This window comes from Delphinus delphis, chromosome 5 (genome assembly GCF_949987515.2).
Source record: "Delphinus delphis chromosome 5, mDelDel1.2, whole genome shotgun sequence".
NCBI classification, from domain to species: domain Eukaryota; kingdom Metazoa; phylum Chordata; class Mammalia; order Artiodactyla; family Delphinidae; genus Delphinus; species Delphinus delphis.
Window position 1 is genome coordinate 102,368,878 of NC_082687.1, and position 26,540 is coordinate 102,395,417.

The 26,540-nt window shown below is 55.9% G+C and overlaps 1 protein-coding gene across 1 annotated transcript; it reads left to right on the plus strand.

The window, feature by feature from the left end:
- The first annotated feature begins 16,782 nt into the window (after positions 1–16,782).
- Positions 16,783–21,421, plus strand: MSX1 (msh homeobox 1). The gene is made up of 2 exons (XM_060011800.1): positions 16,783–17,468; positions 19,813–21,421. The coding sequence occupies exons 1-2, from the start codon at positions 17,000–17,002 to the stop codon at positions 20,253–20,255; spliced, it is 912 nt and encodes a 303-aa protein (XP_059867783.1). The 5' UTR covers positions 16,783–16,999; the 3' UTR covers positions 20,256–21,421.
- Positions 21,422–26,540: the final 5,119 nt, after the last annotated feature.

Consider the following 26,540-nt stretch of genomic DNA (forward strand, 5'->3'; position numbering starts at 1 on the left):
ATAAATGAGAAACGACAGGTTCAGAGAGGTAAAGTGATTTGCCCAAAGCCGCACAGCTCACCTGGGTTATAATCTCACCTGGATCATGACACCGGTCCCCACCTGATATTCCTTGTTGGCCAACGACCCCCAACACATTAGCTGCCCCACCTCAGTGCCCGCCCTCCTGCCCCTACTCTCCGGGGTCAAGCCCACTCCCACAGAACCTCTGCCCTTCAGAGATGGAGGCTTCTCTGGTGCCGGGTGGGAAGGGTACACTCCCATGAACAGAAGGACCAGCCAGGAGCTCTGGAAATACATTCGAAAGGAGAATCAAGGCAGGCCTCATGGAAGAAGGGCATCTGAGCTGAGTCCTGGAGGATGGCTAAAGCTGGGTTCGACTTAAGCATTGTTATGGACCCTCCACTTTCTTGGTAAAGCCCCCTCCCTTCCTATCAGCCGCCTCCCTCAACTACCCCAAGGACAGAAAGGAGAGGGAAGGGAAGAGAGGAGTGAAAGGAGGAGGGGGGAGCTGGAGCTGGAGGGAGGAGAGAAGAAGGGGAGGGGGCAGGCGGGGTCTCAGTACAGGGCCGCTGCTGGGGTTACATCCAGAGCTCTGAGGCACAGTGACTTTGCAGACAGCCCGGGAGCCAGTGCGGGTCTGCATGATGGGTGGAGGTTAAACGCAGCCACGAGGCTCAAGTTGGGAAGCCATTCTTCAATTTCCAATAAAAACCCTGAAGTAGGGATGACGCGCGATAAATCAACCTTCCACGAGTCCCATCCTGGGATAATCTTTTCAATTATCTACTTGCTCAGTGCTCGTCTCCTAAGACGATCAAAAATGTGCCGGGTGGATGCCCACCCGGGCCAGGAGGCGAGGAGGCCTGAGAGCAGCGTTCGTTTGGCAGATGGGCCTTGAGTACCTGAAAGGCCAGTCTGGCCAGAGTCAGAAGACAGTTGATTAGGGAGGCTTCCAGGGAGAAAAGCGCTTCAAAGAGTGGCCGGGAGGTCAGGGACCAGGGAACCATCTCCTGGCCCAGGACTGGTACAGTCACGGCATCTCAGGAAAGACGTCTCTGAGCCCCAACTATGCTCCAGGGGCCGGCGACAGAGCAGGGAGCAAGGCAAGGTCCCTGCCCTGGTGGAGCTGGCCTTCCAGTGGGGGAGAGAGACATCAGACACAGAAAGGACATGGCGTGAAGGAAATAGGCACAGTGTGACGTGCAGAGGTGGTCCCGGAAGGCCTCTCTGAGGAGCTGAGACTTGAGCCTGTCAAATCGGCTCTACCACTCACGAAGCTGAGTGACTTGGGGGAAGTTACTTAATCTCTCTGAACCTGTGTGAGCTCCGCAAAGGGGAGGAGACATCAGCACGTGGTAGGGGCTGTGGAAGAGTGTGTTGCTTCCCAGTTGCCCCTTCGCTCACCTCTCCCGCCCAAATTCCCCTCCCCCAAGAACCCCCCCCTTCTGCTCTTACTCCTCCCAGGAGCCTTCTCTGATTCCCATTTATAGCATCCCTTCTCCATCTACTGTGGGCCTCCAGTACCTGGCCTTCCCCTCTTTGAAATACCCTCCCTTTCTCTCGTGCATCAGGGGTACTTCCATTCATGTTTTCTCAGCCCTGCAAGACTGAGAACTCCTTAGGGCCAGGATCCTTGCCTGACTTGACCCTGTGGGCCCCGCAGACCTAGCATAGGACACGGCTCAGAGGTAGATCCTTGGATGTCTGCTGCCCTGATGGGTGGGTGGTGAATGGGTGAAAGGGTGGATGACTGATGGAGGGATGGATGGATAGATACATGGGTGACAGGATGGGTGGTTGGATGAATGGATGATGGAGGGATGGATGGATGACTTGCTGAATACCTGGGTGGGTAGATGAGTGAGTAGATGAATGAAAGTCAGGATCTAGGGAAATAAGAGGATTAGAATTAAGGACACTGGGGAGGGTAGCTTCGCAGAGGAGGAGGAATATTTCTTCCTCAAAGACAGGAAAAATTTTTTCCAAGGAATAAAAAGGGAAGTTGAGAAAACACCTTCTTTTTTCCCTTCATTTATTCAAACATTTGTTCGGCACTATGCTGGGCTCTAGGGATCTAAATAAACGGGGTTCATGGCCAAATAGTGAAAGCAACAAGCGAACAGGCGGTGAATGCATGCTGTGGTCAGCATTATTTGAGCAGAACGGTTAGGAGGCTGCGGGGAAGCGCCGTTCCCCTCCTGCTGGTTGGCACAAAGAAGGCTGCTAACAGGGCTCCCCGTCACCAGGTGACGGTGCTTTCTAAGCAGCCTGAGCTCTTGGCAGCGAGGTAGTTTGGCACTATTTCTTTGCCACCTCTGGCAAGCCTGCCCACGCCTGAGTCCCGACTCTGGAGCTGATGCCTGGGTTCCCTGGGGACCGCGCTTAGGCAGATGCTTGCAGAGGCCAGGGGATTTTTTTCGGCTGTTCCGTTTGATCTACAAAGGAATGGAATTATTCTCCCCCATCTTGTGTATGAGGAGGCAGTAGCTCAGGAAGGTGTGGTGTTTTACTCAAGGTCACCCAGCTGCAGAGCTGAGGGGCTGGAATTCGCACCCAGGACAGCATGACCCCAAGCCCCACGCCCTTCCCACCAGGCTGTGCCACTCCTCTGCATGGATGTCCTGTTGCTAGGGTAACCTCCCTCCGGGCCCAGCAGTCAACCCTCCTGGAGCGTGATTCTTGCACCTGACATCATAATCCTCTGTGACATCTTAATCAGCTCCCAGGCAACTGACCGTACCCACAGGGAGCAGAGTAGCAGTATTAAGGCCCAGCAAGTCAGCAGGGCCTGGACTGGGCCCACCTGCCCCGCCTTAGCCTTAACCCTTGCCTGCCCACCCCACTCCCTGGGGACAGTGGTTAGTTCTAGAGTCACACAGATACTATTTCTGAATCTTTCTAAGCTTCAGTTTCCTCATCTGTGAAATGGGTATAAGGATGCCCATCAGCTAATGCACAAAATTGTGCAAGGGCTTCGAAAAAGGACCTGAAGACACTGTGTCCTTTCAAGGAGCTGTGGGACCCGGTAGTCGCTATTGCTGTCATTCTGCTCTGAGTTTACTGCTTTTAGAGCCTGGGTGTCCAGCAGCAACACAGAGCTCCCCAGGCAAAGAGGAGGACACACATACATCCTGTCGTGGGTTGCATTCTGTCCCCGCAAAAGACATGTTGAAGTCCTAAGCGCCCATACCTGTGAATGGGACCTTATTTGAAAATAGCATCTTTGCAGAAGTGATCAAGATGAGGTCCCACTGGAGGATTGTGGTACCTTAATCCAATATGACTGCTGTCCTCTTAAGAAGAGAGAAATTTGGACACACACACAGAGGGAAGACAAGAGAAGACATACATGGAGGAGACAGAGCAGAGATTGGGCTGATGCAGCTGTAAGCCACAGAATGCCAAGGATTGCTGGCGACCACAAAGCCAGGAGGAGGCAAGGAAGAATTCTACCTAGAGTCTCGGGGCAGTGTAGCCCTGCTGACACCTTGATCACCGGCTTCTAGTCTCTAGAACTGTGAGAAAACAAATTGTGTTCTGGGTACTTCATAGGAAACGAATACTAGGAAACGAATACACTCCCTAATAGGACAACTTCAAATCAAAGTCCGATGTACAGTGGGGATACCACTTTGCTGAGTGACCTTCAGCAAATCACTCAACCCATTCTCCCAGAAATATGGGGCTATGAGGCCACGTCGCAAGCCAGACATGAAGAATACGTGGCATCCAGTCTGTAACGTGTCAGCACAGTTGATGGGATTATTGAAGCCATGGCATGATTCCGTAGCATTGATTTTTATTTTTTTTAAGTTCTCATTGGGAAGCCCTGCGTCTCCACTCAGGAGGGCCCTGGCACCCAGGAGGAGGCAGAGCTCCTCAAAGTTTCCTCTTTGAAGACCCCCAGCCCACCCCGGGGGTTTACACATGCACAGCGCACCCAAGCAGAGCAAGTGGGAGGAGCCCCCCCCTTTTTTTTTTTTTTTTTGCAGTACGCGGGCCTCTCACTGTTGTGGCCTCTCGCGTTGCGGAGCACAGGCTCCGGACGCGCAGGCTCAGCGGCCATGGCTCATGGGCCCAGCCGCTCCGCAGCATGTGGGATCCTCCTGGACCAGGGCACGAACCCGTGTCCCCTGCATCGGCAGGCGGACTCTGAATCACTGTGCCACCAGGGAAGCCCGGGAGGAGCCACTCTGATGGACCCTCATCTCCTCCTCTTCCTGCCCCTCTTCCTCCCTCTCTCCCTTTTCTCTGGGTTCCCGCCCTTGCTGAGACCCAGCCACTGGCTTGGGATTGTTCTGCCCCAGATGTACCAGCTGAGCAGAGGGACCTGCTGCTCCCACCTTTGATGTCAGAACACGTGTGGGGAGGGAGAAGGCAAGGGGGACTCTTCCTGTGAGGGGTGGGGGCAGGGAGGGCATGAAAAACATTTGTTTCCTTTCCTTTGGGTTTCACAGGCCTCTCCAGTCTTCCCCCCAAAGCGACGACTGCCACATTTTGCGAGGTTCAAGTCTTGCTCAGCCCCCAGTAGCTGAGTGACCTTGGGAAAGTTACCCCATCACATCACCCTCATTGCTTTGGTCATCTGTGAAATGGAGACCACAGCACGGACCCCATGTGGCCAGGAGGATTAAATGAGGTAACGTGCCTGCACATCGTGGGTGTTTGGCAAGTTTCATGGTGGTGATTACTCCATCATTAATATTCTCCACGTGCCTGAGGTCAGAAGCAAACACTAAGCCCCTCACCTCAGACCACAGCTGCTTGGTGCCTCTGTTTTCCCATGTGTTAAATGGGTTAATGGTGCCTGGGTTTAAGGCTGTTGGGTGCATAAGATAATTAAAGCACTTAACACAGAGCCAATATCACTTACTTCTCTGCCTTCCCTTCTCATTACCGTTCTCTGCATCATGAGGGTAAAATCTTAACAGTAGTCCAAAAAATTCTTCCAAATTTGCCTTCCAAGTTGGAAAGTCTACAACACAGCCTCACAGGCAACCCAGCCTCAGGAGAATCTCAGGGAAGGCTTTTCCTCTTTGCACTCAGAAAAGAGAACTAACACGCCTGCCTGTGATCTGGGGAGAGGCGTGCTGGGCTGGCTTTTGTTTTTCTAGAAGGGTTGTAAACACAGGATAATGAGGGCTTGAGAAGACAGCTTTAATGACTGTTATTGCTGGGAAAACAGAGTCCATGGAAGCCCCAAACTGGCCCATGCCCTCCCTGACCGAAAGCCCAGAGCGTCTGGGAATGCTGGAGGGCAGGCAGGGTTGCCACAGAGCCTTGGGGTCTCACCTCTCTGACCTTCAAATGCTGCACAGCCTGCCCCTTTCCCCCTCCTGCCTCTGCTCTTCCCACCTGGACCGGCGTATTCTCTTCCACTCAGCATGTCCAAACCCTGTCTGTTTTCCCACGCCCACACTCTGGCACAGGCTGCCCTGTACCCCAGTGTCCTTTTGGCACCAGCTTCTGTGAAGAAAACACCCTGTCTGAACCTACACCACCATCCTCCCAAACATAGCACCTGGATCAAGTCCAAGAATGTCAGTCAACGAGCTGCCAGCCTCTGGCTGGGGACTTAGGGCAAGGACAAGGGAGTTCTCTTGGGAATGTGAAAGGCTCCTGAGCTGTGTGACAATGGGGCAATGTCTTGATCTCTCTGGGCCTTGACCTTGTACCTGCAAAAAGCTCCAATATCTCCTGGTCAGGTCAGACAGTCATTGCAAGGCTCAGATGAAATAACAGATGGGAAGTGGTTTTATCTTCTGGGGTGAGTTATCAAAGCCTGGCACCAAGGCTGGTCCTTTTGCATCACTGTATTTGCTGACAAGAATCTTCTGGAAAGCCCACTGACCTCTTTTGGTCAGAAAAAAACTTTCAGTGCAGGCTTCCTCAGTGCCAGCCACTGCACCAAATACCACACGTGATTTGCCTTATTTCTCACAGCAGAAAGTGGGTAGACTTATTAGGCCCATTTTGCAGATGAGAAAATAGAGACATGCAGAGGTCAGTAACTTTCCTAAAATCATGGCAACTATGCAGGAGATTTATTCAGTCGTTCACAAGTATTTATTGAGCAATTGCTATATGCTGGGCCCCGTGCTAGGTGATGGAGAGACAGTCGAGAGCAAAATAAAGCATTTGCCGGTAGGGGGCTGAAGTTGAAGGGGGAGAGACAGATAACAGAGATAATAATAAAATGTTGGATGAGACTCACGCTACGGAAAAAAATAAAGCAGGCTGGAGGGAGTGGATGAGTGGGAGAAGGTGTTCAGGGGAGCCTTCTCTGAAAAGGTGACACATGAATGGAGACCGGGAGGGAAGTGAGGAATGGAGCTATGGGGACAACTAAGGGAGAACATTTCAGGTGTCCTGGGGCAGGATTGTCTGGGCACCAGCAAGGGGCTCAGGGTGGCTGCTCATGGAGCAGATTTGGAGGCGAAGGGAGGGGGGCTCGATAACGTAGGGAGATGTGGGGAGGAGAGAGTGGAGCAGGTAGAACCCCATGGGCCCAAGTGAGGCAATCGCCGACTGTGTCGCTGCACTCTGCCCCTCCCCACACCCCACAGGTGCAGGACCCTGACCCTGACCCTGAGCTAGGAACTGTCCTCAGGGCACCATGGGGTGGAAAGAACACGGGCTTTGGGGCCTTAGGGCTGGGTTGGGATGCTGTCTCCAGATGTTGGCCCATCTAAGTCACTGTAGCTCTCAGGATCCTTCCCCATCTATTAAGTGGGCACAACAGTGCCCACCTCCCAGGTTTGGAGGACCCATCTCGGGGTTGTTGTGATGGCAGAAGCCGACTCCCAGATCACTAAATCCCTCCGAGCACTTAGGAGGTATTCCTCTTTACTTAAGCTTCTCCGAGAATGAGAGAGGGAGACAGGAGAGGGTCAGGAACTCCTCCAAGGGCACAAAGTTGGAAGGGATGGAGCCAGGATTTGAACTCAAGGAGGAAACTACCAGAAGGAGGCTGTTCCAGGTGCCGAAGGTGGCTTCTGCCTGGGCTCTCTCACTCGCCTTTCCCCCACTCAGCATCTGAGCTGGCCTCCCCTTACCTGGCAATCAGGCTCTGAGCTGGCTCCAGTTACTGGAGGCCCTGAGGGGTCTGTTTAAACAAGTGTGTCTGAGCAGGAAAATCAAACAGACAGGGACCCTCCAGGGCCGCCGGGGGACCACCGCTGGGACCACGCCTGAACCTGATAAGGCCGGATCTATTTTCACTTAATTGGGCTGCGTCCCCGGGACCCACGATTTGATCAGATAGGAGGTCTCCGCAGGGATGGAAAGGGTCCGTTTCAGGTGGGGTTGCCCTGTATCCCTGGCTGGGAAGCCCAAGAGCATTGGGGGCGCCCCCGGCTGGGGAGGGCCCCCATGAGAGTTTGCTCATTCCTGCAGAAAAGGTTGGGGAAAAGGCTGTCCGGAGCATAATTCTCCCCCACCAGGAAGGCCCAGGGAGGGAAATTCGGCCTTCCTGGAAGGGTGGGGCCTCTGGATGAAAGTCACATGGCCACATCCTCCCAGCATCCAGCAGTCACCACAGTCAGTGTCTGACACACAGGGAGAAACACGCAGCCAGGGAAGGTCCTGCCGGGTGGAGGCAGCCAGCTGGCCAGGGACACGCCGCTGGACTTGGAATCCATGCCGCTGGACTTGGAGTCCACGCAGGCCTTTCTGAGTGACACCAAGCACATGTTGTTTGATCTCTCTAGGCCTCAACTCCCTATCTTGAGAGGAAAAGGCAGCTAGGACTCAACTTCATGTTTAAAGGAGGTTTAAACTCAGCAGAGCCAGCAACTGAGTGTTCTTTTGCAAACGTCATTCAAGAACTATTGGATCAGCACTAAAATGGACTGTTTTCACCCTTGACCCCAAGGCTCAGGTCTCTGGCCCTAATGTGTCTGACCTGATGGGGACGCTCCGGGTTAGGGTCTTGTGCTGAAGGTTTGACACTGCCTGCTCGTCATCCATTCACCTCTCCTCTGAAGTGTCCCCTCTTTATGCCAGGCCCTGTCCTAGTGCCAGGGGCCCCACACAAGCTGGCTCTGGAGAGCCACCCCAGAGGGCACGCCCAGGGCTCAGAGCTGGAGCAGATGGAAGCACCAGGCCCTGTGGGTGGGCCAGGCTTTGCAGCCTGCTTGCCCTTCCCCATCAGGGAGTCCAGATCAGGAGGCTCCAACGTGGGGCACATCCATGCAGTGGGGCACCCTGAGAATCCCCTGGGCGCCATGTGAAATCTTAGAACATTTTATATTTTTTATGTTGGTCTTTGCTCATAAACAATTTAACTCCAGCTTTCCCATATGTAAACCAAGGATAAAAATAGAGTTGTTGTCAGGATTAAATGAATTAAGACACGTTAAGAGCTCAGAACAGTGCTTTGCAATAGTAATTGTCAATAGGTATTAACTATTATTAATGGGACTTATGATTCCTCATCCTGGCATTCAGCTCTTCAGTTCTCCAGTTTCCTTGGACTCAGATCCAACCTCAGGGAGGATGGCAAAGTGGGGCTTGGCACGTCCATTACATGGATGCAGCAACTGAGGTCCAGGCCGGGGTTGTCATTCACCCTGTTACACACCTCCTCTGAGGTCATGGGCAGGGCCAGGACTCCCCGAATTCCAGAGGGGCGTGGCATGGCGAGGGGCGTGGCCCTATAGGGAGTCGTGGCCCTGTGCCTTCCAAGCGCACTTAGAACTTGCCGGTGTGAAGTCTAGTCCGGATCCAGCCCAAACTCGCTGGCAGTGGGGGAAAAACAGAACTGAATCAAAACCGCAGGCATTTACAACATCCACGGCCCATCTACGCCGTGCAGAGGCTGAGAGTGGGACAACAAAAACTGCCCCACTTCTCTACATGCGTGGCGCAGTGGAAATGAGCAGTGACGCCGTTTCCAGTCCTGGTGTCACCGATGCCCAGCTCTGCAGCCTGGAATGTGCTCGGTTTTCTCATCTGGTTCCATGTTTGGTTTTTATTTTTTTTTTGGCTGGGAGGCATGTGGGATCTTAGCTCCCTGACGAGGGATCGAACCTGCACCCCCTGCATTGCAAGGCGAAGTCTTAACCACTGGACCACCAAGGAAGTCCCTTCGGTTTTCTCGTCTGGAAAGTGGGCTGGCCATCTCGGGAGCTGTTGTGAGCATTAACTGTGGTGATGCATTGAAAGCACCTAGCACATAGCAGGTGTTCAGTCAAAGCGGGTTCACTCCAGCCCCCGCTGGCTCCAAGAAACAAACCCTGTCCCAGGGCTCCACGAGCCCATGCCCAGCCCTCGCTGGAGAGAGGGGACAGACGCTCCCTGAACCTACCAGGGTCAGAGTGCACCAGGCTGCACCACGCTTTACAGTCTTTTGCATCTGAGTCCTCAAAAATGGACAGGGTCCTCTGTGAGGTCGCAGAGCTGCAAGCCACTGGTCACAGTTGGAACATCCGGGTTTCCTGACCTTCCTCGGGGCTGGGAAGGATGAGCACTAGGTAAGGCATTGGGCAACATACATTTAGTGCCAGTTCTGTCCGTTTCTGGCTCAGAGACTGTGGGAAAATGACTCCTTTTGGGGTCTCAGTTTCCCTATCTATGGAACATGGGCTCCATAGTGCGCTGATTGAGTGCCTACTGCATGCTGGAGGCTTTCCAGCCACTGTCCCCCCTAGCCCTCCACCCTACCCAGGAGGGTGGCACCCAGCTCATTTCAAATGATGAGCGTCCCTCGTTCACGCTCATGGGCAAGGAAAGAGAGGTCCAAGGATTGCGAAGGCAGGAAGGGAACAGTATAGGGTAGAGGCAAGGCACCGCCTTTTCCGAACAGCTGAGGGTAGTAAGAGTACAGAGACCTGGGGCGGCCTGGCTCGTGCCCCTGCAAGCCCTTAGGAGGAGTCTTGAGTAGCCAGGAGGGAACTGGCTGGGACTGGGTCTAAGTGCCCTGCGCTGGGTCAAGGGCAGGGGCAGGGCCAACTGCTTCTCCCTACAGACCTGCTGCCTGCTGTTCTCCACTGTTCCCCGTGGGTTCCCCGGCCACTCCTGCCCTCTCCTCAGCGTGCCCTGCATTTGCACGCCGTTTCCTCCCTCAGGTTCTGGAACGGTGGGAGTGAAGGACTCTTAGCTGGCACCTTGAGGTCTGCCGAGCCTTCTGGGTGCCCGCAGAGCGCCATTCAGACTCTGTCACCCTCCTTTTCCATCCTCCTGACAACCCTAGAGGGAAGCTATATTGTGCGCTCATGATCCAGATGGGGAAACTGAGACTCAGAAGAGAAATTACTAGCTCCAGACCATGGGCAGTAGAGGCAGGAGCCCGGTGGGCAGGGAGGAGCACTTCCTGCAGCTCCAAAGATGCCAACTGCTGCTCCAGAAATGGGAAACTATCTGCAGAAAGAACTCGCTGGAGTCGCATTAGCTTCGGAGTGACTTGAGGGCAGTGATTCCTACTGAATCATGGGTCTTGGGGGGGAGGTGAGAGGCTGCAAAAAAGACAGAAAAAGGGAAAGAGGAGGGGAGGGGTGGGAAGAAACATGGTAGTAGAGACGGAATGACACAGAGACAGCAGAGAGATGAAGAGATGGAGGCTGCCAGGTCCACCGGAAGAGATCAAGAGAGACACACCTGAGACCAAGACCCACCCCAGAGACAGATGAGAGAGACTGAGGGAAAGAGGATGCAGAGGAAGAATGTCAAAAGCCAGGGCCCCAAGGGAGAGAGATCACGGAGAGAAAGAGGGGTGGAGGTGGGAATCGTCGTGAGAGGGGGCCCGGGGGCCTCCCAGACCACCTAGCCCCACCCGCAGCCCCACCCCCGTTCCTGTCCATATTGTAGGGACCCCTCCTGGTCGCGGAAGGGCCGGATCCCTTGCCCGAGAACTCGGCACAGTCCCGTCGGCTGCCCAGCCACGGCGGGGTGCGGGCCATACTTAGGAGGACACTCCCTGAGCTCCCCTCGACTGTTCTCTTTTCCCGTCCCAGCTCTGGCCTTCCTGGGCATCCCAAACTCGCCGTCCATCCCACTCAATACCTAGGTCTTTCAAAAGTCCCAGGATTGTAGAGACTCCTCGGCTCTCGGCATCGCGGTATCCATCGCTGTATCCTCCACCATCTCCGAGGCTGTGTGTCTTTTTGCCTGTGTCTGTTGATCACTGTTCCTGCCCATCTCCGCCCAGTCTGGTCTTTCGCTCAGCCTCTTTCCCCAGGTTGTCGAGCCGGGGGTGAAATACGAGGTTTCCCACCTGCACAGGCACCTTAGAGGAGGAAGTTGCAAGTCGAGAGGAAGGCCCCAGAACCCCCTGGATGCCTCAGAGCACCTCCAAGTGCTCACAGCGTTGGGAACCTGCCACAGCGCGAAGTCCGGCGGTGTGGCCAACGGCGGGAGGGCCAAGCTCAGCGTCTCTGAGCTGGGGAACAGAGTTCCCATTTTAAAGACGACAAACCGAGGCTCGGAAGAAACGGCCGTCAGATGGTGAAGCAGCTTGCAGCCCGGATCTGTCTTCTTCTCTGACACACCTGAGCTCCTCCACATTTGATAAATTCACGGGAAATCTGGACAGTTTTCAAGACTCGAGAATGTGGTGGGCAGGGGGAGGGGAGGAGCAGGAGAGAAGAATAGTAAGTGATGGACCCAAAACCCATTTTCTGGATTGGGGGCGGGACTGGGAGGCGGTGCTGCCAAATCCTGACAGCACCCTCTGTATTTTAATGCGTTTCGTCTTTTGACAGCTCAGTGAGAGGAGACCGCTACAGCGAGTGAAAAGAGTGGTTTGGGGATTCAGACCACCTGTGTCCAGATCCTGGCGCCACCACCAGCTGGCTGTGTGACCCTGGACGAGACACTTAACCTCTCTGATTCTATTCTCTCATCTGGAAGGGGGAAAAAGGCTATAGTAATACCTATCTCCCAGAATAGAGAGGATTAAATCGGGGAAAGTTTGTGAAACCTCTGACAAGAGCCCTGACACCCAACTCAAAAAAAAGTCAATTCCCTTCCTCCCATTCCTTCCAACCCTTGCACGTCCAGGCCCCTGCCGGAACTGAGATGGGGGCCTCGGTGGGCTGGGCAGAGCCTGGGGGGAGAAGGGCGAGCCTTCCTCAGCTCAGGGTGGGCAGAGCCGGGATGGAAGATGTTTGGTCGGCCCCTGGAGCCTCGGGGTCTGCCTGACATCTCCAGGCTTAAATAACCGTGCGCCTTTGTTATTCGTCGGCAGCAAAGTGGTTCGTTACGCCTGATTGGTCTAATTGCTTTGAAATGGGATATATTATCTATAATTATAGAGCTCTAGGAGGAGCCGGCCGGCCTCCGCTTTCATCTTCCCCAAGTGCACCCTCATGTCGCGATCACATTAATTTGGGCCATTTGAAAGGGGGGCCCCTCTCTCCCCCCGCGGATCTAGACCCCCTCACCCCCTTCCGAATTTAAAGACACAAGGAAGCCCCGGCCGGCTCTGGAGGAAAGAACTAAGGGGGGAGGGGGTGGAAGGGCAGGGCGGGAAGGGGGAAGAAACAGGGAGTCGGGCTTGTCGATTTCTCCCAGTGAAATCCTCCACTCTTGGGCAGTTCCACCCACAAGTTGGGCCCACTTAAGCGGAGGAACGAGCAAGAAGGAGAAAATGTTTTTTACTAGTAGCTTCCCCCCCCCCCCACTTCGCATTGAAAAGAATACCACAACTCTTCAAAGGTATAAGTTCTGCCCAGGTCCCGGGAAAGCAGAAAGCTTTTTGCTCCGAATTTGTGCCCTGGATATTCAGGCAATAGCTGAAGACTCCCTGGAGTTCTTAGCTCTCCGGAGTCTTTCTCTGGAAAGCTGTGAAATCCTCCTGAAGGATACCATCAGTGACTCCCGGACAGTTTCCCAAACCTCTGACTCCTAGCCGTTCACTTCTAGGCGACGGAGACCAAAAGACTGGAGAACTCCGGTCGGGAGGCCCCCTCCGCAAGTTGGGGGATCCCGGGGTGGTGCTTTCTGTCTACCCGTCAACCCCCCTTACCTCCAGGACAAAATACCTCCCCTCTCTCCCCCTCCGTCGCCCTCCTGGAGATTGGTGAATTCCCACCAAAATAAATCGTTCCGGGTAATCGGTTTTCATAGCACATTCATTCTATTAAAGAGGACTGTTTGGGGCTCGCTAATTGCCGGGGGATCCCACTGAGCTGCACATTTTAAAAATGCACGCGGATTCCTGGGTCGAGGCCACAAAATGCATTGGGAAAGGGGGGAGGGGACGTAAACAAAAACCCGACGGAGGTGACAACGAATGCCGAAGTGAGGGACCAGCCTGCAGGCTCTTCGAATCCGTGCGCAATACCCAGATAGTGACGGAGGTCTTTACAATGGGGTCCGTCTCAAAACAAATCTCTGTCCACGAGGCGGGAGTCTTAAAACACCACCCTTCCTCTGCAGCCACGCAGTCCCATAAAATAGGCATTTTTGGGGAAAAAAAGACCACCACCACCAGTTGCCCAGAGAGTGGCCGCAGGACACACCCTCTTTCGGAACCGAAATGCTGAGCTGATCTGTTCGGGGCATGGAGAGAGCTTTAAGATGCCCCGGAATGAGGGAAGTAGGAGCCAGGCGGGAGAGGTGGGGAGGGGAGCGGAGTGCGCGAGGACGGAAGCCTAGCGCCAGTCCCGGAGCTTTATCTGCTGCGGGCCAGCCCTGCCCTTGCCAGGCATGAATTACAGCCCGGCTTTCTTGGCTGCAGCGGCAACGCGGAGAAATGCCGGGAGTAGAAGCGCCTGGGGGTTAGTGCTGGCGGCGAGATAACAGGCGCAGCCCCCGGCCCTGTCAGCTCTCGGAACCCGCCAACCGGGAAATCCGAAAAGGCCCAGACGAAAATCAACGCAGAGAAGGCTCCCTCTCACTGCCCCAAACTTGTGCCTTTCCTCCCGCGGGAACAACGCGCCCCGGGAGACAGATGGATATTTTGGGTTTTTTTCTCTAAGTCCCTTCTCTGAGACCGTGGGTATCTTTTTCTCGCAGCCCAGTGGCGGATCAGTGGAAGAACCCCGCGCGATTCTGAGCACGGACTCCACGTGGAATCCACTCTGAACCCCTTTCCCTCTGCAGACACTCTGCTCGCCTTGCACGGGTGCTGCGGTCAACCCGCCGCGCCGAGCCAGAACAGACACTAACCCAGACCGAACCTAAAAAGATGCCGTGGGGTTCGGGACGGGTTCGCGAAGCAGAGGGGCGGGCGGCAGGGCCGGGGGCTGCGGGCGCAGGCGGTTTGCTCCCAGGAGGCGGGGGCGCGACTTCAAGGGCCCCTGCGCCGGCTGCTGCCTTTGATCGGGCCGCCGCTGGCGCCTAAAAACAACATCCTCGTCTGCCTATTAGGCGCGCTGAGGGATCGTGACAGATTGTTTATCCCCGCAATTAGCGATGCGGCCCTTCTCCCGCCGCCCGGCCGCCCGGTCCCCGGCCCGCGGCCTGGCCTTGCTGCGCCCGCCGGACACAGCCCAGAGCCCCCTCTGCGCCGCGCGCCTGCACTCTCGGGGTTCGAGCCCCAGCTCCGCCCTAAAGCAGGGGTTCTTATCTGGAGGACTCCAAGTGGGTACAGAGCCTTTGAAGTTGCTTTTGCTGATGCGCATTTTCTAGTTAGAAAGTTCTTAGTTATATTAGATTTTCAAAGTGATCTGGGAGCCAAACATTTTGCTATATGGGAGAGGAGGGCGGAACACAGCAGGTCCCAACCGAAAGTCACACTGCTCGCTTTTAAAATGTTGATCCATACAGCCTAGGGGCCTCGGTTTCCTCTCCCTCTTTCAACCGAGTGCAGAGTGAGATTCCGGCTCGCCCGTTCCAGGGAGAGTTTAATTGGAAAGGCGGGCAATAGAAGTCGGCCATCCAGTCTGGGCTGCTAGCAAGGTGCTTGGCCTACAGCCTTGCTGAGTGTCAGGTCGCTCATCTCTGGCCTTCTACCCTTTGCACCCTCGGGCAAACCTCCAGGGTCTAGGTTTCCCTGCCTGGAGGAAGGACTCTCTATTCTCCGTGCCCCCCAGAGGTACGGTGCCTTTAGAGAGGCCGCGTCCGTGCGCCGCTCCTCCAACTGGGCCGGACGCGAGCTGGAGGCCCCAGACCCTGCCCAATGCTTGTGCTGCAGTTTCGGGAGCGCAAGAAGTCTGGAGAGGCTGCGTAAATTTCACAGACGAGAGTATTCCCGAACCCGCCCAAGGCCTTAACGTCGTGGAGCCTGCGGACAGATGGGAGGCTGCCAATGGCTCCGGCGTCCGCAGCCCGACCCCTCCTGCCAGACCCCGGACGCCGTCCGGGTAATAAAGTTCCCTCTCTAGTAATTCATTTTCCTTAATCTGGATGCCCCTAATCTACAGCTTTTATTGCGCCCAGTTAAAAGGCGAGGGAATTTGCTGTCCCTCCGCGCTCGGATAATTACCCCGAAATGGCCACGGCAGCCCCTTGTGTTTCCTGGAGATTAGAACCCCGCAGCCATCAATGGCCGGTCCCGGTGAGCCGCCAATCACTGCCGCCAGCTCCCCGGGAGCCGCCGGCCTGGGCCCCAGGATAAGAAGCCATAAAAAAGAGGTTCAGAAAACCGCCGAGCCCCGACCCGAGTTTGTGTACATCCTCCGTCTCCCCACACCCCCAACTCATTTTCCTGTATTTTTTAACAGCAAAAATAAAATCACGTTTCCTCCGAAATTGGCAAAATAAAAAATCTCAAGCCCAGCACCAAGGATCCGTCCCAGGAGCAGTCCTCTTTTCTTGGCCGTCTCTCCCAAATGAGCCTCCCCCTACCCCCAACACACACACACACACACACACACACACACACACACACACGATCAGCGATCCAGAGATAGGGACTGTTATTGTTTTTGCGGACACGCTGATCGAGGTTACGTTAAGGCCAGATCAGTGTTTTGTTGATGTTTCTGTTGGTTTTATATTCAATAAGTTCTATATCAAAAGGATCGGCTTCGTCCCCGAGCCGGTCGTCGGTATAGGTGCTGTAATCCTCCTGAAAGTTCACAGCTGGAAAGTACGCATCGGGTATGAAACTCGATTATCCATTCCAGATAACACAATGTACTCTTATTGTTAACATCCATAGCAGCACGGGAGCGTGGCTTCTGGGGCAAACTTCAGTCCAGCGCTTAGGAGACAAAGGCCCACTTTTACGCAGAGGTAAAGTTTTGAAGATTGGAACCGAAGAAAATGAATGCTTAAAGAAGAAATTAATGTTATGTCTTTCTACTATAATAAATAACCCTGCAGATTTTTTAAACTATAAAAAGAATATATAAGAAATGGCTTCAACACAAATTATCGTGGTAGAGAAGAGGGGAGGCAGATATTGGAGGAGGACTATCCTCCACTATCCACTGGGTAGAAACAGACACAGCAACTGACTGAACGGAAAGGTAAGGGGAGAGGTAGGAGAGAGAAACAGGAAAGGAGTAGAGAAAAAAGGGAGGAATTGGGAAAGCGGGGCGATAAAGGAAGGGGAGGAGAGGGAAGAGCAGAAGAGAAGGACTGAGAACAAGGGAAAGTCCCCCAGCAATACAGTAAAATAGAGACCCAGGAGGAACCACACAGGGACAGGCGGCGCGGGCTTTAGCGCAGAGGAACGTTTCTCGAGCGCCCCCTCCCCTCCTGTGCCCTCCCGGGGCCGGACCCAGCCCTGCGCGCCCCGAGGCCCAGCGCGCCTCCGATCGAGTCCGCCGGAGCGGGGCCCAATGGATCGCGCCGGGACCGCCCCCTCGCGCTCTGATTGGCTGCCGCCGCACTGGCCTCGCCTTATTAACAAGTTCTCTGGGGAGCTGCGGCCCGACCCGGAGCCGGCTGGTGCGCCCGGGAACTCGGCCTGCGCGGCGGCGCCACCGGATAAGCAGGCCCGGAGCGCCGGAGCTGGTCTTCTGGGGAGGGGCGGGAGGCGCGCGCGGGAGGGCCCGCCCGGCCAGGGCCCCGGGCAATCCCAGAGGCCGGCCGCGCTCCCAGCCCGCCCGAAGCTCATGCCCGGCGGCTGGCCGGAGCTGAGGCTGGAGGGGGGGCCCGGCTCTGCATGGCCCCGGCTGCTGACATGACTTCTTTGCCACTCGGTGTCAAAGTGGAGGACTCCGCCTTCGGCAAGCCGGCGGGGGGCGGCGGGGGCCAGACCCCCAGCACCACCACGGCCACGGCGGCCGCCATGGGCGCAGACGAGGAGGGGGCCAAGCCCAAAGTGTCCCCTTCGCTTCTGCCCTTCAGCGTGGAGGCGCTCATGGCCGATCACAGGAAGCCTGGGGCCAAAGACAGCGTCCTGGCGGCCTCCGAGAGCGCACAGGCGCCGGGCGGCTCCGCGCAGCCTCTGGGCTCCCGGCCCGGGTCGTTGGGCGCCCCGGATGCGCCGTCCTCGCCTCGGCCGCTCGGCCATTTCTCGGTGGGAGGACTCCTCAAGCTACCAGAAGATGCGCTCGTCAAAGCCGAGAGCCCCGAGAAGCCCGAGAGGACCCCGTGGTTGCAGAACCCCCGCTTCTCCCCGCCCCCGGCCAGTGAGTAGCCAGAACCCAGGCGGCGGGGGAGGGGGCCAGCGGGGGTGCGGGACCCGAGGGCGCCAGGCCGCGCGCCGGCGCCTACTTGTCTCGGGCGTCTGCGTACCTGCAGCCCGGTACCCGGGGCCCGTGCAGCAGATGGGTTGGCGGGGAGGCCGGCGGTTGATGCCTCACCCCACTCCCACCCAGGAAGAGGGTTGAGGCCTGGCTGAGGCCCAGCAGTCGGTCCACTTTCGCGGGCTCCTCGCCTTGGCTAGGCGACGCTGCGGATAGGAGTTCACTTGTAGGACACGGGTGTCTGGGCACCCTCTCCTCCTGCCCCTCCCACCCCCCAAACGACCCCAGGAGTCCCGCCTGGCTCCTCTTTCAGACCCTAAGCCCTGTTACTTCGCCGTTCCGGCAACGGGTGGGTTCTAGGGGTGCGGACACCTTTCCAGTGCTCAGAGTTTCACTTTCTCATAGTTGAAGCCTGGTGCGCCCCCTCCCCTTTTCCAACCCCTCCCCCAAAGTATTTCTTTGCCCAAAGTATTTCCTAATCTCTTGCAAAATCCCCCCCGCCCCCCACCTTCGTGTTTCAGGTAGACACTTGGTGCTCTGGGTGGATGGATCATTTAGGGGGAGGGGGCGCTCAGGTTCCAGTGGAGGGGGCGGGGCACCAAGTCAGTTAGTGGGAGGCACCCCCTCCAACATGATAGGGAGCTCCCAAATGTCTCGGACTGGGTCATGGAAGCTGACTCCAGCCGCTAAAGACGCCTCTGGGGTCGTTCCAAGGCCTCCGGGCCCCCTGGCTTCTCTGCGCAGCGAACACACTCGGAGATATTTCAGGAGCACGGGAAATTCCCAAGTTTTCCTCGTTTCCTCTGATTATTTTGCGCGGCATAATAGCAACCCGAATTCAATGGCGTGATGCTGAGGAATGATTTTTATCTGGGGATTAAACGTCTTTGAAAGGCCAGCCCCTCCCTGGGCCTAACGGCCGGAGAAGGTGGCCCAGCGCCGGGCTGTTACTACCGAAGGGAGTGACGTTTCCCTCGGCGCCCGCCCCTCGGGTGGCCCGGCGGAAAGCGAGTCAGGGGCCAACTGCTTCCCGGACTCTCAATGGTCTCGACCAGGGAAGAAGCAGGGATGTTAACACGAGATTTCGTTTGACTCACATCCTGGTGGCCCGAGAGCCCAAAGGATCTTTTTTTTTTTTTTAAGCGTGCAAAAAACATTGCATAATTAGGCAAAACCCGCCTGGTGAAACATTCTCGATTTGAATTAATTGCTCCCCCGAGAGCAGCTGCTGCATAGGCAAAGCGTCCTTTCCAAGACTTGAGGATTCTTTTAGGGCCTGGGTCCCGACCCAAAGTCGACGGGATCTCTGTTGTCCTGGGAATAATTTTGGTCCCTGTTTTAACTGGCCGCAGCTGCTGGGTGTGGCAGGGGTTGACTGGCCCCGCAGACCCTGTCCCGGACCTGCATGAGCCCTCTGAGGTGGTGCTCGCTCACAGCCCATCCTTGAGGTATATTTTGAAGCCGTAAGAAAAAGACACCTCGGCACCAGCAGTGTTGATCTCTGCGGACTGAGGCACACCCCCACACACACATTTGAAAGTGACCAGAGGCCAAGGCACTGGGGATGGGAGAGGCGCAGGAGACAATTGAGACAATCAGAAGAAGCAGCCCCGTTAAGATGAAGCACCTCCTCAAACCATGGCACTTTTTATATTTGAGACTTGGCCGTGGTGCGACATTCGTGTCTTCCGGGGTCGCTCCACCTCCAGTCAGCAGGGACCGAGCTTAGAATCCTGTAGGAACGCATTGTTCCAAGGGAAAGAGTGGAAATCAGAGATCTGGATTCCAGGCCACAGAACGGCCTAGCCCAGCGCTGACCACTTAGTGGGCACAGTTAAATGTTTGGCCAACGCCTAAAACTAAACGTGATCCCGGGCTGGGTGCAGGGCTTCTTTCCGTGCGTTTCACCATTCTAACATCCGCCGTCCCAATGTGCGTGGCGTGGCGGTGGAGAAGGCCCCACTGAGAAAGGCCTTCTTAAGCGGCCATCTAGCTTTAAGGGCTGTCCCGCCTCTCCCCAGTTATTTCGGGCCTTGAACATGGGCTCGTGTCACCTGGAATCTTAGTTTCCTCATTTGCAAAAGGTAGACAAGAACATCTACCCTGAGGGGCTGCGGTGGGAATTGGAGAAAATATTTTCCAAGCGCTTCTCATGGTGCCTGGCGCTGAGGTGCTCCACGCAAATGAAGAGCGGGTGTTGTAATTTAATATTATTCCCATTTATGGGCCGATGACTCTCCCGCGCGGGTGTCTTAACCTCCTGCGTTTCTCTCTCTCGGCCCCCTAGGGCGGCTGAGCCCCCCGGCCTGCACCCTGCGCAAGCACAAGACCAACCGCAAGCCGCGGACGCCCTTCACCACAGCCCAGCTGCTGGCGCTGGAGCGCAAGTTCCGCCAGAAGCAGTACCTGTCCATCGCCGAACGCGCCGAGTTCTCCAGCTCGCTCAGCCTCACGGAGACGCAGGTGAAGATCTGGTTTCAGAACCGCCGCGCCAAGGCCAAGAGACTGCAGGAGGCAGAGCTGGAGAAGCTGAAGATGGCCGCCAAACCCATGCTGCCCCCCGCAGCCTTCGGTCTGTCCTTCCCCCTCGGCGGCCCCGCGGCCGTAGCGGCCGCCGCGGGCGCCTCGCTCTACGGTGCCTCCAGCCCCTTCCAGCGCGCCGCGCTGCCCGTGGCGCCCGTGGGACTCTACACAGCCCACGTAGGCTACAGCATGTACCACCTGACATAGAGGGCCCAGGGTCGCCTACCTGTGGTGCCAGCCGATCTCTCCAGCAAGCAGCAGGAGCCTTCCCCCAAGGCGCTCCCCTGCTCGGCCCCGCCTGGCTCCTTCCCTTTAACCCCTACACTGCTCTGGTTTCTCCTCTCGGTTGACCCCTGAGTTCACTCTCTGAAGTCTGATCCCTTCCCCCAAAGCGGCTAGAAGGGTCCCATAACGCTCTTCTAGAAGCTAGATCTACCCCCTCGAGTTATAGATGGGGGAACCGAGGCCAGAGAGGCTGAGAAATGTATCCACAGTCCCCAGCAGAGTTAGTGGTTGCACCAGAACTAGAGGCCGTGCCTCCTGCACCAGGCAGGAAAAAGCACAGAGAAATTCATGTCTGAAGATGTCGGAAACGACAACAGTGGGAGAGAAAGAGAACTTAACAGGGGAGACGGATCCCAGGTCCTTCCACTGCAAAACTTAAGAGAACTTCAACAGCGAAACATTTGCTTTTGGGGGGAGGGATACACAGATGTGTGACAAAGGTAGGTTGAAAGGACCTCTCTCTTACCAGTACCAGAAAGAAATTGTAAAATAAAAATTAAAAATTCTGTTTCTATTTAACAGTACATTTGGGTGGCTCTCACGATTCCCTTTGGAAGGGATTGCTGTAATATACTGTATATTTGAAATTTTATTATCATTTATATTATAGCTATATTTGTTAAATAAATTAATTTTAAGCTACAAGAAATTATCTCCTTATTGATTTAGTCTTCTAATTTTACTTCTTGCCATCTCTTCACATGTACAGTTGCTTTCAGTTTGATGGTAGTTGGACGCCAGCAACTTTTCAAAGGTGACGACAGGATATTCAGGGACAGAGGGGGGGTGTCTTTTTGAACACACAGGACCGATCTGCGTTAGCAAAGTCAAGTGGAGAATTGAAGCAATTACCTAGGATAATTAGGCTCAATTTTCCAATTCACTTTAAGCTGAAATCGACACTTGCTCAGGCGACCCATAACCGACTCTTTCTTTTTTCTCCCCTTTTAACCTGTCTATGAAAACAAAGAGAATCACCCAAATGGTTTGATGACTGCAGACAGCTAATCCAGACAATTCCCACCCCCGCAAACCTGTTTTTCCCACAGGAGGCCAAGTGGGGGGTGGGGAGGCATTGCTTTGCTTCTCTAAATCGCCGCGCCGGTGTAGACGCGGTTTGCGGAAGTAATTTTTGAGCTCCCAGAATGTGAGCGCCTTCACACTTCCTATGACGACGCTTAAAAAAAAAAAATCTTTACCGAAAACCCAGGGCGACCATATACTTCCCGCCTTGGTGTGTCCTTTGCATGAGCCCTGCCTACAAACTTGGTTTTTCTTTTATATATAGTAGGTTATATTCAGGCTACCAGGAGAAGATATTTGAACGAGCGCCAAGGTTAGCCTTCTGGGGGCAATTCTGTGAGGATGCTGAAGGCAGAAAATGACCTCCAGCAAATAGAGCTTACTATGTTCCAGGCCCCGCTCTGTTCTCTTTCGAGTTGGGGGCCCTGGCTTAATTCTCACCAGATCTGCGCCCCTCCCCCCTCCCCCTCTGTCCGGCAGTGGCGGCGCCTCCAAACTCCACGCTGGGCAGCCCCCCGGCAGCCTTTGCTCGAGCCTTTGCGACGGGAAGCCAACAAACCAAGGGTTGTCAGAACTCGAAGTTACCTGGCGTTGGACTCGGGGAGGGTGGACGTCTCCATGGATAGAGACCGTCTCCCGACGTGGAAACCGAGTCTATGGCGCACTGCGCGGCTTCTAGCCCTAGGGGAGGTCAGCCTCGAATTCCAAGAGAGCGCAGGGTTGCGCGCACGCGCCCCAGGTGGGCTCTCGGCTAGTGCCGGGCAAGTTCCGGGGTACCGTGGGTCTCGGATCCTGCAGTCTAGGTAGCTCTGGCAAAGGCTCTGTCCCCGCGGCTGGCGCTGCAGCCTGAACTTGTCACAACTCCCCTCCCAAGGAAAAGAAAGCAAGCTTGCTGTGGAGTGCAGTTCCGATGACCAGGCAGTCCCCGGCCTCTGGGCTGGCACAAGCACGGCCATAACCCGAGTTGGGCCTCTTCATCCCCAAGGTAGGGGAGTTACATTTTAAAATGTCTTGTACTCCGTATGCCCACGCGGCCCCTTAAAGGGGCTTAGGTACATCACTATGTCTTGCAGACACTTGAAAGGATATTTCCCCCCTCTATAAACACAGCATCCCGAGTGACCGCGCGCAGGACACCCTGGCTTCCACAAATCTTCCGAGTTCCTTTCTGGAACACCCCTGGTGACTCTCCTGTCTTGGGGGTTGTACTGAACTTGAAGTCAGAGAAGCCCATGTGGTTGATCCCAGCCCTGCCACTTCCTAGCTGCCTGACTTTTTGGGTAGGGAAGATCACTCTGTCTCTCCATTCCTGTTTTCTCATCTGCGAAATGGTCCTGGGAATCCTTCCCCCGCCCCCAGGATTTTGGGGAAGCGTCAACGAGCCCTTGCGCGGGAGGGCGCCCGGGTTATACGGGGCGGTCTGAATTTTCTCAGCTCACGGTGCGTCGGCAAACTGGAATCTTTTCCACCCGTGCGGGATAGGGGAATGGCGGGGCAGGATCGGGTATCTCCTCCGGCCCGGGCTCCCGGGCCTCCTGGCTCCTCGAAACTTGGCAATTTAGGGTCCAGGCAACCTTAGAGCAACATAATTGCAGTAATGAGCAACTGTTCGCGCTCAGCAGACGCACCGAGGCTCCAGCTTGGCGGTAGCTGCAGGCGAAGTGGGCGCGCCCCCTTCCCCCACCCAGCGCCTCAGCCAGTAGGGAACCAGCCACCGCCCTGGGACCCCCGCCCGAGCCCGCTTCCGCGCGCACCCCAGCCCTTCTGCAAGCCTTGGGTCCGGGTCTCCTTCCACTCCTATGTCCCCTGGTTTCCCCATTTTTGTTTCTTTTCGTTCAGCCTTTTCTTTGCCTCCCTGCTTTTGTTTCTGAATTCCCTCCCTCGATAGGGCGTGCACACATAAGGTGCTCAATAAATGTTTGCTGGATCAGGGCGGCGCGCCGCTGTGGGGTGAGGACCCTGAGCCAGATTCAGCCGGGTCCGGCGGGAATTCGAGGCGGGGCTGGGGCACTGCTTCTTGTCCAGCCCAGTCCTTGGAACGCAGTTGCTTGTTTATCATGCGAGGGCGGAGTGGGCAGGGGTTCCCGGGTCTGGTCCTTTAAGGATCGATTTCCTTGCCTGGCAGGAAACGTCGGGTCAATCACGACGGAGTCGCCACCTACCTCGCTTGTACTTTGTGATGGAGGAGGAGCCAGAACTTAACGCAGCCTACTGTGCGCTGGAGTTCAGGCGCACGCCACCTCCCCCGCGCCTCCCAACAACCCTAGGAGATTTTTTACAAGGGAGAGCACTGAGGTTCAGAGAGGTTACGCGGTTTTCCCAAGGTCACACAGCCAATAAGGGGGAGAGCAAGGATTCCGAACACAGATTCCACTCGGGGATCCACGCTTTCCCGGTACTGCCCAGCTCCCTCTCGTTGAGGGTCACAGAGTCCGGGCCAGCAATTTGGGGCTGGGAAAACCGGCCGCTTAGAACTCAGGCCCTAGCTCTACGAATTTAACTCCTTCCAGCCCTGACCACAAGTAAGCGCTGTCCCTTGGGGAACAAGAGGGGCATCTCACCTGCCCTGCACGCTGTCTGTGAATGCGTTTTCGTTTTGTTGGGGAGGAGACGGACGTCTCAATCTGCAAAACTCAGCTTCTGACCACTCTGGCGAGACCAAAGCCCATGGCGTGGAAGCCCGCGGAGAACCGAGATTACCGGGCGGCGAGGGACCTGGGGCGCTCCTAGCTCTGGGTGCAGGTCGGCGGGGCCCGGGCGGCCAGGGACCTGCGAGGCTGGGGTGGGGCTGGAGAGCTCGCGCTAAGAGGGCCTAGTTCTAGGGTTCCTTTCTCTGCTCTATGACCCGGGGCTGAAGGCCCAGCTCTCTCAGGAGACCCAGTGAAGACAGTTACTCACGAGGCACAAGGCGGGAGCCATGAGTGCGAATCCTACCGCTGTGAGGCTGGCCCCGGCCACGCGCCGACCGATGCCCCCTAGTGACCCACGGCGCGGAGGTGAGGCCGGCCTGGCCTCGGCCTGCGCCCAGCCTGGAGCCCTCGGGGGCGCAACGGGAAGCAGCGAGGAGAGGCCGCGGCCGCCTTTCAACTAGGCGGCTGGCGCCGGCCTGGCCTGGCCCCCGGGGCCGTGCAGCCTCCCCGACTCTGTCCCCGCCCGCTCAGCAGCTCACACCGCGGCCGGGCCGGGACACTCCCCCAGCCCCGCCGCCCGCCGCCGGGACAAACACCTTAACCTACCCCCGCCCGGTGTCCATTCTTCAGAGCACCCCAGCTCGCCCGCCCCAGACTCTTGGATTTCCTTCCGCTCCACTCAGCTCCCACTGCCGCCGTGCACAGCACCCCCGCTCCACGCCTTCGGCGACCCTCCCATCACACTGGCCTGCCTCCTCCACAGCGCCCTCCCGCGGCCCCGCAGGCCCACAGCCCCTGCTCTCGCCAGCCCCTGCCCCTTGCTGCGCTGGAGCCTGACGCTGGACTAGGCTCCCTCGGCGACAGAGAGCGCTTGCGGTTGAGCGCGCAAGCACGCACGCACACACACACACGAACATATATCATCAACGCATATACAACACACCAACACACAGCACAACATACATCTAACACACACACAGAACTGACACATGCAAAACATGTTACAACCAACACAGATACCCAACACACATCCAATCAACACTCATCACACACACAAACAGAACCAGCACACATCACCAACCATACACACCCAGCACACAGACTCACACAGTCAACAAATACACACACACACAAACGGCACTTCCCAAACACATGCAATTCGACACACACAACACATACACAACCAAGCCACACAGACACCCAGCCACACAAAACCAACATATGCTGCACACTGTGTACACATAAAACCAACACATTTACCCAACCAAACGCACACAGCACACACCCAACGCCCACAATCAACATACACGTATTCCAATGAACACGGCTCCAGTTCATAGAGACACATCAAGGCTACGCTCCAACGTCCTACACGAGCTCTGTCACTTAGGACCGGGTGACACTGATATTTACACATAATCTTGGGTGGGGGAGACCCACTGATAGACATTGATTGGGGGGAGATAAACTCTGAGAAATGATGTACTGAGAGGCTTCCAGCCCGCAGAAAGAGACTTCAGGCAGAGGCTGAGAGAAGCCACTCAGAGACTGGGCCACAGGGCTCCACAGAGGAGCGAGCCGCATAGCCTAGAGCACAGCGGATGCGGTTAGGGGGAGATCTGCTGCGTGGAGGACACCGTGAGGGAACGTGCCCAGCGCGTGTGCGTGGGATCAATCCCAGGATATAAAAGCTTTTCCTGGGAGGCATCAAGAATCGCCCACAGGAATGCTAGGCACTCCCAAGTACCCCGGGGTGACTTCAGCTCTTCTTTCTCATCCCGGGGGTCCTCCTTGGAAACACCCTCCCCCCAACCCTCCGTCTCACACACCCGCCTTGTGCCTCCGCAGAGTCTCCAACGCCTTCCCAGGAATCAGATCCGACATCCTGCACGTGCTCCGCTGAACCCAGGCCCAAGATCTGGAATAGCCATTCAGACACCCCCGTCCTGCCCCCAACCGAGAAGGCGGTGCTTCTAGAAGCAGCCAGTTTACCGCTGGAGTCAGACCATCTGGTCTTAGGAATCCTGGTTTTGGTACTTATTAGCTGTGCGAACTTGGGCAAGTTACTTAACCTCTCTGAGCCTTTCCCCGTAGAGAAAGTGTGGAATGTGGCAACAATCCCCTTGAATTATTAAGAGTATAAAATGAAATAAAGTGCTTGTGAGATGCCTCGCACTGCCAGCAATTACCCTTGATTATGAGTACTTGAGGTGTGTGCTTGTGTACTTCCCTAGAGAATCCGAAAGAGTCGGGGCTGACGACTCAGACATGGGGGCTGGAATCCAGGTTTATGCCTTTCTGGATGGTGAATTCTAGCAAGTTGATGCTCCTCTCGGAACCTATGGAATCTGCCCCTAAAGCCTGGCTCGCGGGGCCTAGAGCATCGTGGCGGGGTGCAATAAAGACCTGTGTTTGTGGGTAGTAAAAGCGAATTCAACGGACTGACTGGGAGCAGAGAGAATGATCGGCCCCGACCAGAGGCTGAGTGGGTCCGGGCAGCAGACCCGCCGCGGCTCCCTTTGCTGCCCATTTTTTAGGCCAGGAAACTATGGCT

Excerpts from the sequence above, each read along its gene's own strand:
- MSX1 (XM_060011800.1), top strand. The coding sequence starts at position 17,000 with ATGGCCCCGGCTGCTGACATGACTTCTTTGCCACTCGGTGTCAAAGTG. Across the intron at positions 17,469-19,812 it reads CTTCTCCCCGCCCCCGGCCA|GGCGGCTGAGCCCCCCGGCC; the intron begins GTGAGTAGCCAG and ends TCGGCCCCCTAG.